General features: G+C 41.7%; 1 protein-coding gene across 2 annotated transcripts in view; it reads right to left on the bottom strand.

Moving 5' to 3' along the window:
• The window catches only part of FSTL5 (follistatin like 5), a 1,179,512-nt gene that overhangs the window by 205,704 nt on the left and 960,102 nt on the right, over positions 1–13,706 (bottom strand). For both annotated transcript variants that reach the window (XM_075347385.1, XM_075347392.1), the window contains exon 10: positions 9,700–9,834. In XM_075347385.1, the coding sequence (XP_075203500.1) occupies positions 9,700–9,834 (135 nt within the window). The remainder of the gene's footprint in view (positions 1–9,699; positions 9,835–13,706) is intronic.

Genomic DNA, 13,706 nt, shown 5'->3' with positions numbered 1-13,706 from the left:
AAGAGTGGTGAATTGATCAAGAAACCAATGTATCGCCTGTAGGCCATCAGTGTGATTAATACTGGTGTATAGTGAATCAACGTCCAATGTCACAAGAAGTGATGTACAGGGAACCTGGTGCAAATCCATCAATAACTCTAAGAAGTGAGATGTGTCCTTAAGATACGAGGGAGTTAAAGGGACAAATGGTGAAAGAATTTTCTCTATAGTCTTGGCTAAGGGTGAGAGAATAGAATCAGTAGAGGCCACTATGGGTCTGCCGGGGGGACGGGTGAGATTTTTATGTATTTTGGGCAAAGTGTAGAACACTGGGGTGATGGGGTGGGGGTTGTTGAGGAAGTCCTTCAATTTGTGGTCTATGACACCGCGTTCAAAGTAATCCTGGGTTGTGGTTCTAATAAGGGAAGCAATCCCTGGGGTTGGATCGTGGGGAACGGGTTCATAGGTGGACCTGTCTGATAGTTGACTCATGATCTCAGAAATGTAATATTGTCGGTCTAGAATAACAATTGCTCCGCCCTTATCGGCTGGTTTGATTATAATGGTCTGATTCTCCTTGAGGTTATGTAGGGCTCTTGACTCATCTACTGATAAGTTGTTTTTAATCTGCAATTCGCCTGCCTGGATTCGTCCATTTAAGGTTCCAATGTCCTGGGAGACTAATGAGACAAAAGTCTCCACTGGGTGATATGTCCTAGGTGGCATATAAGAGCTATGTGTTCTTAATTGTAAGGTTTTTAATGAAAAGCAGGATGAGGATGATGACGAATCAGTGTCCTCAGTACAAGCGTAATTGGTGTTATTGAAATGAGCTTTGAGACGTACAGACCTATAGAAATGGTCGAGTTCCTGTTGTGCCGTGAAGGTGTCATATCGGGGAGTGGGGCTGAACGACAGACCCTTTTGGAGAACTGAGTGTTCTACTGGAGACAGGTTATAAGCAGAGATGTTATAAATTAGATTGTCATTACCTGTGACCTCGTCCACACCCGATCTACCCGGTAGTGACGATTCCCGCCTGCGGCCCCTCCTCGTCTTCTTGTGGGGGGGCGCTGCTGTCCTAAAAAATTGGACTGGTAGCGTGGGGGTCGGGAGTCCATGTCCGAGCTTCCAGAGGAAGAATATCCTGTATATCGAGTAGGACGTCGTGGAAAGGTCGAGGATTCCCCTGAGCGCCATCGGTAGACAGTCCCTTGTGTGTAGTCCTCCTGGTCCCGTAAGAACTTGTTGCGTTTCTTTGCTTCAAGTGATTTACGAAAATCTGAGATGTATTCGTCGGTCTTCTTCTTGAGTTGTTCGAAGTCTGTGATAGAAAAGACCTGTTTAAGTTGGGTCTCTATAGTCTGGATATTCGTGGACAGTTGATCGACTTCTTTTTGTAGGAAATCGATTGTTAAAGTTATGACGTCCATAGAGCACTTATTGATGATGGCCTCAAACTTATCGCAGTAGTCGTTATTGTCTGAAAAAATCGTTGGTCTGAGTGAGACGCGTAAACCTCTCGGAATTCTTTTTGTCCGATGATATTCGGCGAGGGTGGTTAAATGGAGATCCAAGGAGGCGTGTCTCTGTAAGGTCTTTTCAAAATCTCTCTTTCTGATTTCTTCTGTGGGTAAACTGAGGAAGGTGCTGGGTGTAGTGATCCGACCTGAGGAAGGCCAAGTGGCCGAAACGTCGTGGCGGACTTTTGTATAGCACTGTTTCACCTTTTCACTTTTTTCACGAGCAAAAATAAAGAAAAAAGATTTTTCTTCAATTTTCTATGTCTCCATGATCTTTATGGGAAATAGTAGTGTGCCAGAGTTACCCCACTTTTATTGACTGTTTTCTCCAGAGCACCTACGCGAGGTGAGGCGAGGTCTTTTTCACACGGACTCAGACTTTTTTTGACCTAGCTCCCTCCTTTCCCTGATACCACCTCAACACTGGATTTGCCCATGTCTCAGTCCAGTTTCTCTACATTTTCATACAATGAAACAGAGACTAATGATATAGTTTCTCGGGTCACTACACCCAGCACCTTCCTCAGTTTACCCACAGAAGAAATCAGAAAGAGAGATTTTGAAAAGACCTTACAGAGACACGCCTCCTTGGATCTCCATTTAACCACCTTCGCCGAATATCATCGGACAAAAAGAATTCCGAGAGGTTTACGCATCTCACTCAGACCAACGATTTTTTCAGACAATAACGACTACTGCGATAAGTTTGAGGCCATCATCAATAAGTGCTCTATGGACGTCATAACTTTAACAATCGATTTCCTACAAAAAGAAGTCGATCAACTGTCCACGAATATCCAGACTATAGAGACCCAACTTAAACAGGTCTTTTCTATCACAGACTTCGAACAACTCAAGAAGAAGACCGACGAATACATCTCAGATTTTCGTAAATCACTTGAAGCAAAGAAACGCAACAAGTTCTTACGGGACCAGGAGGACTACACACAAGGGACTGTCTACCGATGGCGCTCAGGGGAATCCTCGACCTTTCCACGACGTCCTACTCGATATACAGGATATTCTTCCTCTGGAAGCTCGGACATGGACTCCCGACCCCCACGCTACCAGTCCAATTTTTTAGGACAGCAGCGCCCCCCCACAAGAAGACGAGGAGGGGCCGCAGGCGGGAATCGTCACTACCGGGTAGATCGGGTGTGGACGAGGTCACAGGTAATGACAATCTAATTTATAACATCTCTGCTTATAACCTGTCTCCAGTAGAACACTCAGTTCTCCAAAAGGGTCTGTCGTTCAGCCCCATTCCCCGATATGACACCTTCACGGCACAACAGGAACTCGACCATTTCTATAGGTCTGTACGTCTCAAAGCTCATTTCAATAACACCAATTACGCTTGTACTGAGGACACTGATTCGTCATCATCCTCATCCTGCTTTTCATTAAAAACCTTACAATTAAGAACACATAGCTCTTATATGCCACCTAGGACATATCACCCAGTGGAGACTTTTGTCTCATTAGTCTCCCAGGACATTGGAACCTTAAATGGACGAATCCAGGCAGGCGAATTGCAGATTAAAAACAACTTATCAGTAGATGAGTCAAGAGCCCTACATAACCTCAAGGAGAATCAGACCATTATAATCAAACCAGCCGATAAGGGCGGAGCAATTGTTATTCTAGACCGACAATATTACATTTCTGAGATCATGAGTCAACTATCAGACAGGTCCACCTATGAACCCGTTCCCCACGATCCAACCCCAGGGATTGCTTCCCTTATTAGAACCACAACCCAGGATTACTTTGAACGCGGTGTCATAGACCACAAATTGAAGGACTTCCTCAACAACCCCCACCCCATCACCCCAGTGTTCTACACTTTGCCCAAAATACATAAAAATCTCACCCGTCCCCCCGGCAGACCCATAGTGGCTTCTACTGATTCTATTCTCTCACCCTTAGCCAAGACTATAGAGAAAATTCTTTCACCATTTGTCCCTTTAACTCCCTCGTATCTTAAGGACACATCTCACTTCTTAGAGTTATTGATGGATTTGCACCAGGTTCCCTGTACATCACTTCTTGTGACATTGGACGTTGATTCACTATACACCAGTATTAATCACACTGATGGCCTACAGGCGATACATTGGTTTCTTGATCAATTCACCACTCTTCCGGCTGAAAACAGAAGTTTCTGTATCGATCTACTTAAGATCATTCTTGAGAAGAACTACTTCCTATTCCAAGATCAGTTTTATGTCCAGCGTAGGGGGACCGCGATGGGTTCTAACGTCGCGCCCCCCTACGCAAACATCTTCATGGCATCCTTTGAGGAGAAATACGTGCATTCACACCCCTTAATTTTACGCCATGCCCGCTTATGGCGTCTCTATACCACACTAAATTCTAATATAAGCTTGTCCGACCTGAGGAAGGCCAAGTGGCCGAAACGTCGTGGCGGACTTTTGTATAGCACTGTTTCACCTTTTCACTTTTTTCACGAGCAAAAATAAAGAAAAAAGATTTTTCTTCAATTTTCTATGTCTCCATGATCTTTATGGGAAATAGTAGTGTGCCAGAGTTACCCCACTTTTATTGACTGTTTTCTCCAGAGCACCTACGTGAGGTGAGGCGAGGTCTTTTTCACACGGACTCAGACTTTTTTTGACCTAGCTCCCTCCTTTCCCTGATACCACCTCAACACTGGATTTGCCCATGTCTCAGTCCAGTTTCTCTACATTTTCATACAATGAAACAGAGACTAATGATATAGTTTCTCGGGTCACTACACCCAGCACCTTCCTCAGTTTACCCACAGAAGAAATCAGAAAGAGAGATTTTGAAAAGACCTTACAGAGACACGCCTCCTTGGATCTCCATTTAACCACCCTCGCCGAATATCATCGGACAAAAAGAATTCCGAGAGGTTTACGCGTCTCACTCAGACCAACGATTTTTTCAGACAATAACGACTACTGCGATAACTTTGAGGCCATCATCAATAAGTGCTCTATGGACGTCATAACTTTAACAATCGATTTCCTACAAAAAGAAGTCGATCAACTGTCCACGAATATCCAGACTATAGAGACCCAACTTAAACAGGTCTTTTCTATCACAGACTTCGAACAACTCAAGAAGAAGACCGACGAATACATCTCAGATTTTCGTAAATCACTTGAAGCAAAGAAACGCAACAAGTTCTTACGGGACCAGGAGGACTACACACAAGGGACTGTCTACCGATGGCGCTCAGGGGAATCCTCGACCTTTCCACGACGTCCTACTCGATATACAGGATATTCTTCCTCTGGAAGCTCGGACATGGACTCCCGACCCCCACGCTACCAGTCCAATTTTTTAGGACAGCAGCGCCCCCCCACAAGAAGACGAGGAGGGGCCGCAGGCGGGAATCGTCACTACCGGGTAGATCGGGTGTGGACGAGGTCACAGGTAATGACAATCTAATTTATAACATCTCTGCTTATAACCTGTCTCCAGTAGAACACTCAGTTCTCCAAAAGGGTCTGTCGTTCAGCCCCACTCCCCGATATGACACCTTCACGGCACAACAGGAACTCGACCATTTCTATAGGTCTGTACGTCTCAAAGCTCATTTCAATAACACCAATTACGCTTGTACTGAGGACACTGATTCGTCATCATCCTCATCCTGCTTTTCATTAAAAACCTTACAATTAAGAACACATAGCTCTTATATGCCACCTAGGACATATCACCCAGTGGAGACTTTTGTCTCATTAGTCTCCCAGGACATTGGAACCTTAAATGGACGAATCCAGGCAGGCGAATTGCAGATTAAAAACAACTTATCAGTAGATGAGTCAAGAGCCCTACATAACCTCAAGGAGAATCAGACCATTATAATCAAACCAGCCGATAAGGGCGGAGCAATTGTTATTCTAGACCGACAATATTACATTTCTGAGATCATGAGTCAACTATCAGACAGGTCCACCTATGAACCCGTTCCCCACGATCCAACCCCAGGGATTGCTTCCCTTATTAGAACCACAACCCAGGATTACTTTGAACGCGGTGTCATAGACCACAAATTGAAGGACTTCCTCAACAACCCCCACCCCATCACCCCAGTGTTCTACACTTTGCCCAAAATACATAAAAATCTCACCCGTCCCCCCGGCAGACCCATAGTGGCCTCTACTGATTCTATTCTCTCACCCTTAGCCAAGACTATAGAGAAAATTCTTTCACCATTTGTCCCTTTAACTCCCTCGTATCTTAAGGACACATCTCACTTCTTAGAGTTATTGATGGATTTGCACCAGGTTCCCTGTACATCACTTCTTGTGACATTGGACGTTGATTCACTATACACCAGTATTAATCACACTGATGGCCTACAGGCGATACATTGGTTTCTTGATCAATTCACCACTCTTCCGGCTGAAAACAGAAGTTTCTGTATCGATCTACTTAAGATCATTCTTGAGAACTACTTCCTATTCCAAGATCAGTTTTATGTCCAGCGTAGGGGGACCGCGATGGGTTCTAACGTCGCGCCCCCCTACGCAAACATCTTCATGGCATCCTTTGAGGAGAAATACGTGCATTCACACCCCTTAATTTTACGCCATGCCCGCTTATGGCGTCTCTATACCACACTAAATTCTAATATAAGCTTGTCCGACCTGAGGAAGGCCAAGTGGCCGAAACGTCGTGGCGGACTTTTGTATAGCACTGTTTCACCTTTTCACTTTTTTCACGAGCAAAAATAAAGAAAAAAGATTTTTCTTCAATTTTCTATGTCTCCATGATCTTTATGGGAAATAGTAGTGTGCCAGAGTTACCCCACTTTTATTGACTGTTTTCTCCAGAGCACCTACGCGAGGTGAGGCGAGGTCTTTTTCACACGGACTACAACTGGGACACAACTGCTGCCACTGAACGGGTGGGTGTGTGTGGGGCCCAATTTTTGGAAAAAAGGGAGACTCCGCTTGGAGTAACCCTTTCTTACATTGTTTTTTAAAAGGAGCCAAGATGAACAAGTCATGGTTCAGCAAAGACTTTGCTACCTACCCCGGTGTCATCCTGGGGACGGTTAAGAATGGCGTATTTTTGAATGTGCTTGATGCAAATCAAAACATCCTGTTTGCAACTAGGGCACAAGTGCTGCCACTGATGGGGTGTCTGTGTGGCCCAATTTTTTGAAAAAAGGGAGACTCCGCTTGGAGTAACCCTTGCTTGCTGTGTTTTTTAAAAATGATCCAAGATGAACAGAGCTGGGATCAGGAAAGACTTTGCTACCTACCCCGGTGTCATCCTGGGGACGGTTAATTATGGCGTATTTTTGAATGTGCTTGATGCAAATCTAGCTGTGAAGTGTACAACTAGGGCACAAGTGCTGCCACTGAATGAATGGGTGGGTGTGTGTGGGGCACAATTTTTGGAAAAAAAGGGAGACTCCGCTTGGAGTAACCCTTACGTACATTGTTTTTTAAAAGGAGCCAAGATGAACAAGTCATGGTTCAGCAAAGACTTTGCTACCCACCACGGTGTCATCCTGGGGACGGTTAAGAATGGAGTATTTTTGAATGTGTTTGATGCAAATCTAGCTGTGAAGTGTACAACTGGGGCACAAGTGCTGCCACTGAAGGGGTGGGTGTCTGTGTGGCCCAATTTTTGGAAAAAAGGGAGACTCCGCTTGGAGTCACCTTGCGGTGTTTTACATGATTTTAGAAGGGCGTGCCATGCCTATATCTGTGTCTCGTCCTCTTTTTCCTCGTTACGCTCTTTTGTTTTCGCATGAGAATTTGTTCTTGTCACTGTCCCATGTGTTTGTGTTGTGTTGTGAGTTGTTTGTCACCTTTTGGACACCTTTGAGGGTGTTTTCTAGGTGTTTTTATGTGTTTCTGATTGCCTGCCATTGTTTCCTATGCGGTTCGAGTTCGGTTCGTCGAACGTTCGACGAACCGAACTCGAACGGGACCTCCGTTCGGCTAACCGACCTCGAGCCGAACCGCGACCGGTTCGCTCATCTCTAATTATGATACTCATGCAATATAAACATGTATCGATTGTTAGTACTGAATATTACACACTTAGCAAATAACTCAAGTTATAGATGTGGCCCTCATACTGTAAATCACCACATGATGATATTGTATATACATCAGTATGATGACATGTGTAGAGTACTATCATGGCTATATTTATTACTTATATTATATTATGGTTCAACAGACATAATTTACACCTTCATGACAAATGACAAATATTTATCATCAGCCATGTCCTTGCCTTTGATGTGGGTTCAGACGCTCAGACCACATCTTTCCCTGAACTTCATGACTAATTTAATCAGGCGTCAAGTGTCTCTAACAGCCATGGATGGACCTGAGATTGACCCGTGGCTGTTAACCAGTTAAATACGATTGTCAGTCTCTAACAGGGGCATTTAACTCGCGCTAACAGGACACGTGTCACTGATCCCACCCATCAGCGCTCCAACGTATGGTCTCTGGGCACTGATGGGTTATCATTACAGCTTTGCATCAGCTGATGACCCCCTTACCTGTCACCATGATTCTCCTGTGAGAACTGGCCCATGGATCATGATTTTTGCTATGCAGAGCAGTGCTGATGCTGTGCTCTGTATAGCAAAGGGAATTGAATGATTGCAACATCAAGTCCACTAAGGGGACTAGTAAATACAGTACAAAGTAAAAAAAGTTTAAAAAAAATCTTAAACCACAAAAGTTTAAATCATCCCCTTGTGCCCCATTAAAAAAAATCAATACAACAATTAATCAATATTTGTTATTGGGGTATTCAGAAATGTTCAATCTACCAAAATATAAAGTAAATTAATCTAATCTGTAAACAACATAATATAAAAAAACAAATTGCCAGAATTATGCTTTTTTGAGATGCCACAATATTGTAATAAAATGCAATAAGAGGTGATGAGAACATTGTATCCACCCCAAAATTAAATCAGTAAAAATGTCAGCTCAGGGCGCAAAAAAATAAGTCCTCAAACAGCCCCAGATCACGCTATGGGTCTCTGAAAATAGAGACAAAGCTAAATTCATTTTTTGACAAATTGGGGGAATGGTATTGCCATGTCAGTTGTACCATATAGTGAACATGATAAATAATAATAATAATAATAATAACATTGTAAAATTGCACTTTTTTTTACAATTTCACTGCACTTAGATTTTTTTTCCATTTTCCAGTACACTATGTGGTAAATTGAATGGTGTCAATAAAAAGTGCAACTCCTTCTGCAAAAACGAGCCATCATATGGCTATATCGACAGAAAAATAAAAACTTTATGACTATTGGAGGAAGAGGAGAAAAAAAAAGAAAAATAGCCTGGGTGAAGGGGTTAAAATGTTTTCATTTATACAGCATCGTTTTTTTTAATTTGTTTTCAAAGACTGCATACTTATGTGTGATTTATGTAAAAATCATCCAGCCTACATTTCAGTAAGGTATTCATACAGAGCTGTGCAGTCTCAAGGCCCAGTCACACACAACGACTTACCAGCGATCCCGAAAACGATGCGACCTGATAGGGATCGCTGGTAAATCGCTAGGAGGTAGCTGGTGAGATGTTACACAGTCAGATCTTACCAGCAACGCAGGAACGATACAGGTCACAGTAGTGACCTGTATAACGATCTCAGCAGTCACTGTGACCCTGTCACACAGTGTCAAACACAGCGATGTGTCCTGCCCAGCAGGACATCGCCTTTGAAGAAAATGGCCTAAACCATTCTGCAACGACTAGCGATCTCACAGCAGGGCCCTGATCGCTGGTAGGTGTCACACATAACTGCGTCACAGAAACCGTGACACAGCAGCGATCTTGCTAGCGATCTCGTTATGTGTGACGGTACCTTAAAGGAGACTGTACTAACCGTATATCAGCAAAGCAACTCTTAATTAAGTGGTTAAAACATTAGTGCTTAGATATACATACACCTTTTTTCCGCAAAATAGATAGGCATCAGTAGATAAAGAATACAAAGTTACAATGAAAAGTAAATAATAGCTCTAATTATAACAATAACAGGAATAAATAAATGTTTCTTCTTTAGAGATAAAATATGATTGTCACTGGAGCTATAAATGAATGAATCATTGTACTAGTGTCGTAGGCAGTAAATGGACTTCAAAAGTTTACATGCTTAAAATCCCTATATAAAATGTAATAATGGGTAAAGTGTTACATACGTGTCTTTCTGGCTGAATCTTCCACAAAGAGGGAAGAAATATCTTCATCCACTCCAGCTGCATTCTTGGCGATACAAGTGTACGCACCGGTGTCTTCATAGCGCACATTGCTGATGTGCACTTCACTCCCATTTGCTAGGGGGGAAAATAAAAGATCTTAAGAATGATTTTTTTTTTATTTAAGAATATAGTTATTACCAAGACTAAATCATACTGTGTTACACGACATAATTACAAAAACATTGAATGAAAAAATGTAATTGAAGATAAATATGAAATATTCTGTAAGATATTCACCTGATTGAATGGCCAGAACTAAGGCCATGGCAGCTGCAATCACAGGCATAGCAGGAAAAAGAACAAATGTTCAAGTCAGCATTGGGCTATTCTGCTGTGCTCCCTGCTTTGCATACTTTGTGGTCTCAAAGCGTGGATCAGTGTGAGAAGTTCCAATAGTGATAAGCAAGAAGATGTCAGAGGAGGTAGCGGGCATACACTGTGTATGTGTGGTACGCAACATTGGGCAAACCAGCATGTCAAATGTCAATAAGAGGTTATTGGGGGAGGCGATTTGCCCATTTAAAAAATTGGCAAGGGCCTCTGACTTTCCTAATTATTTGCTTGCCTGGTTGCTCCCATTTTGACTTGCAAATGGCTGAAGCCAAAAGGCATGGTTTACCAATTCTTATGGCTCCCATTGCAAAGTATGGCCATTGATTATTTTTATTGTTTTTAAAGAGAAATGCTTCCTAATCAAATCCAACTCCTTAAAAAGTTGTACACACAAAATTTACAGTAGGCAAAATAAGTATTTGATACACTGCCAATTTGCAAGTTTTCCCATCTACCAAGAGTGGAGAGGTCTGTAATTTTTATCATAGGCAAAATAACACAGACATTGGACAGAGAAATATTGGAAAAAGTATTATGGACAGACTAATTAAAGTTTCAGGTGTTTGGATCACACAGAACATTTGTGAGACGCAGAACATCTGAAAAGATGCTGGAAGAGTGCCTGATGCCATCTGTCAAGCATGGTGGAGGTAATGTGATGGTCTGGGGTTGCTTTGGTGCTGGTAAAGTGGGAGATTTGTACAATGTAAAAGGGATTTTGATAAGGAAGGCTATCACTCCATTTGCAACGCCATGCAGTACCTATGGACAGCGCTTGATTGGAGCCAATTTCATCCTACAACAGGACAATGACCCAAAGCTCACCCCCAAATTATGCATGAACTATTTAAGGAAGAAGCAGGCTGCTGGTATTCTATCCGAAATGGAGTGGCCAGCCCAGTCACCAGATCTCAACCCTATTGAGCTGTTGTGGGAGCAGCTTAACCGTATGGTATGCAAAAAGTGCACATCAAGCCAATCAAACTTGTGGGAGGGGCTTCTGGAAGCATGGGGAAAATATCTTGTTTAAATAATTTATTTAATTTAAAATAATGATGTGGGGTCCCCCTAGTTTTGATAACCAGCTAAGATAAAACACACATCTGGGGGCTGGTATTAGCAAGGTGGGAAGGCGCTATGGTTGTTTCTTCTCTTCCCAGCCTAAAAATAGCAGCCCACAGCCTCCCCAGAGGTGATGCATCCATTAGACCCAGAATTTCTCACACTCGTGGGATATTGTGGGACGAGTTCGTTGTGGGACAATCCACCATTGGATTATATTGGAATGTTGAGGATTTTTTTTTCAGTTAATAAATTGGCGAATTATGGAGTGTGGGGGAGCCTTTTTTCAAATAAACAATTTTTTTTGTGTGTGTGTGTGTTTTTTAACTGTACACTTGCCAGGTTAGTATCAGGGGATCTGATAGTTGAGTAAAGCACCAGAATTGGCATATCCAATGGATGCTTCAATTCTTCGGTGGCTGCTTGCTGCTATTTTTAGTCTAGGAACTAATAAGGAAAGACCCCTAATCATGGGCTTTTCCAGCCTGATAATAAAAGCCCCATTTTTGATAACCAGCTAAGGTAAAGCAGACAGCTTGAAGGATGCACAGTTGTCTGCTTTACTTGCTTTGGTTATAAACAAAATGGGGGGGGCACACATCATTGTTTTCAATTTATTCCCTATCTACATTTGTTTGCAGGGCAATTATCCTGCTTTTACCCCCATTTTGTTTTATACAGCCCCAAGCCCTTACCAATACCATTTTACATCTATTTTACAGGACTAAAGTCTGGGTCCTCATTGGCTTATATGTGGTTCGATATCTGAGGTCAAGTTTGGTTCAAGTCCGGATTCTGATCCAAACTTTTAACTTATGTCAGGCTGAACCCAGTGAACCCAAACTTCCACAGGTCCACTCTTCCCTAGTAATGAACAGAAACAGTAATTTTGCCATAATGCAGAAAGGAGATAATTAAATAAAATCTAACTTTTAATTAAATATATATAAAAAATATGGCAATTTGCCCAAATGCACACAAATTAGAAAGCTGCATAGATTGATGGCAATCAAAGTCATAAGTTATATAGGCCAAAAATATATGGTACACATCAAGAATACAGATAAAGTGCAATATAATAGCCATGCTCATAATAAACAGGTTAGGTCTCACCCAAATCTCATGAAATCATACTATGATCTATGGAGCATCATAGGTGTCAAGAGCAAGAAACAAAAAAAATTAGTACCATCTAATATCCCTGTCATGCTCTATGTGATAACTCCTGCCCTAACTAGTGTACTGATTCTTGTAATAATAACCTCCCAAAATCCCTCTCATTGTGCTTCTACCTCAGTCATCAGGGGAGTGTGATTGTGTGGTGTAGTAAAAAGAGATATAGAGGGTCCTGTAGTGATAGGTGTCAAGCAGAAAGCGTACAGAGTGCTGCATCACCTGATTGACAGGTTTCCCTATAATTCTAAGCAACTTTTTAACCTGCATGCATTTGACCTAATCCCCCTTTTTATTTAAAAGAAAAAAAAAGTTTATGGGACTTTGATATTGATATTGAACAACAAGGGACTAATCATATGCCATAAGTAAAAACATTGTTTAATGTAATAATATATGTATCCACCTGTGCCTTTGCCTTTGTATATATAAATTTTAAAATTTAATATATTTCCCTTTCAGCACATTTTATCAAATACCACAAACAGCCAGGGCCAAGGGATATTTTCAAATGTCTTTGCAGCATCTACAATCGCTATAATTTTCCCTTGAGCTTGCTTTCCCTTTCTTCTCTGCTACAATCTATATTTATAAGTTATATATCCCCTTTAAACTGTTTTTATTCTACAACTTGGTCATATTTTTCATCAAAAAACATATAGTTAAATTACTTATTTATCTTTTGAGACACTACAGAAAAAAAAAAAGACCTGAATACAGAAACGCAATACAGTAGGTGTCATACTGTCCAATCTTGCTTAGTTTTCTAACATCTGGAACATCTGGTATATGACAGGTCTTGAGTTTCATTTGTAGCAAAGATTAATATATCTTGGAGTAGGCATCAGTGTGTAGAAGAGAGAAGCAGCTGAGCAATAAATTAAATCCATACAATTTGCCTGACTTTTAGAAGTCTAGTAATTACCTGCCAATCAATATCTAATTTTTTTTTTAACTAAAACTCAACTTGCTTTAATGACACAAAGCATTATATAATAAGCAAAAAATGTACATAACTTTAAAATGGGATTATAAGTAATTACCCTTAGTTGGAGGACAACCTAAGAAGGAGAACCAAAGGTCCTTTAATAATGGAATACTTTTTGATTTTAAGCGGGCTTTACACGCTACGATATATCTAACGAGATGTCGTCGGGGTCATGTCATAATTGACGCACATCCAGTATCATTAGTGATATCGTAGTATCGTAGTATGTAACAGCTTTGAACGAGCAGAAATACTCACCTTCTCATTCATCGCTGACACGTCGCTCATTTTCTAAAAATCGAATGTCCGGTTGTTCATTGTTCCCGAGGCAGCACACATCGCTCCGTGTGACACCCCGGGAACGATGAACTGCATCTTACCTGCGGCTGCC

The sequence above is a fragment of the Anomaloglossus baeobatrachus genome, chromosome 1, assembly GCF_048569485.1.
Source record: "Anomaloglossus baeobatrachus isolate aAnoBae1 chromosome 1, aAnoBae1.hap1, whole genome shotgun sequence".
Taxonomy (NCBI): domain Eukaryota; kingdom Metazoa; phylum Chordata; class Amphibia; order Anura; family Aromobatidae; genus Anomaloglossus; species Anomaloglossus baeobatrachus.
Note: the sequence above shows the minus strand (reverse complement) of the source record. Positions and strands in the feature narration are given on the sequence as shown.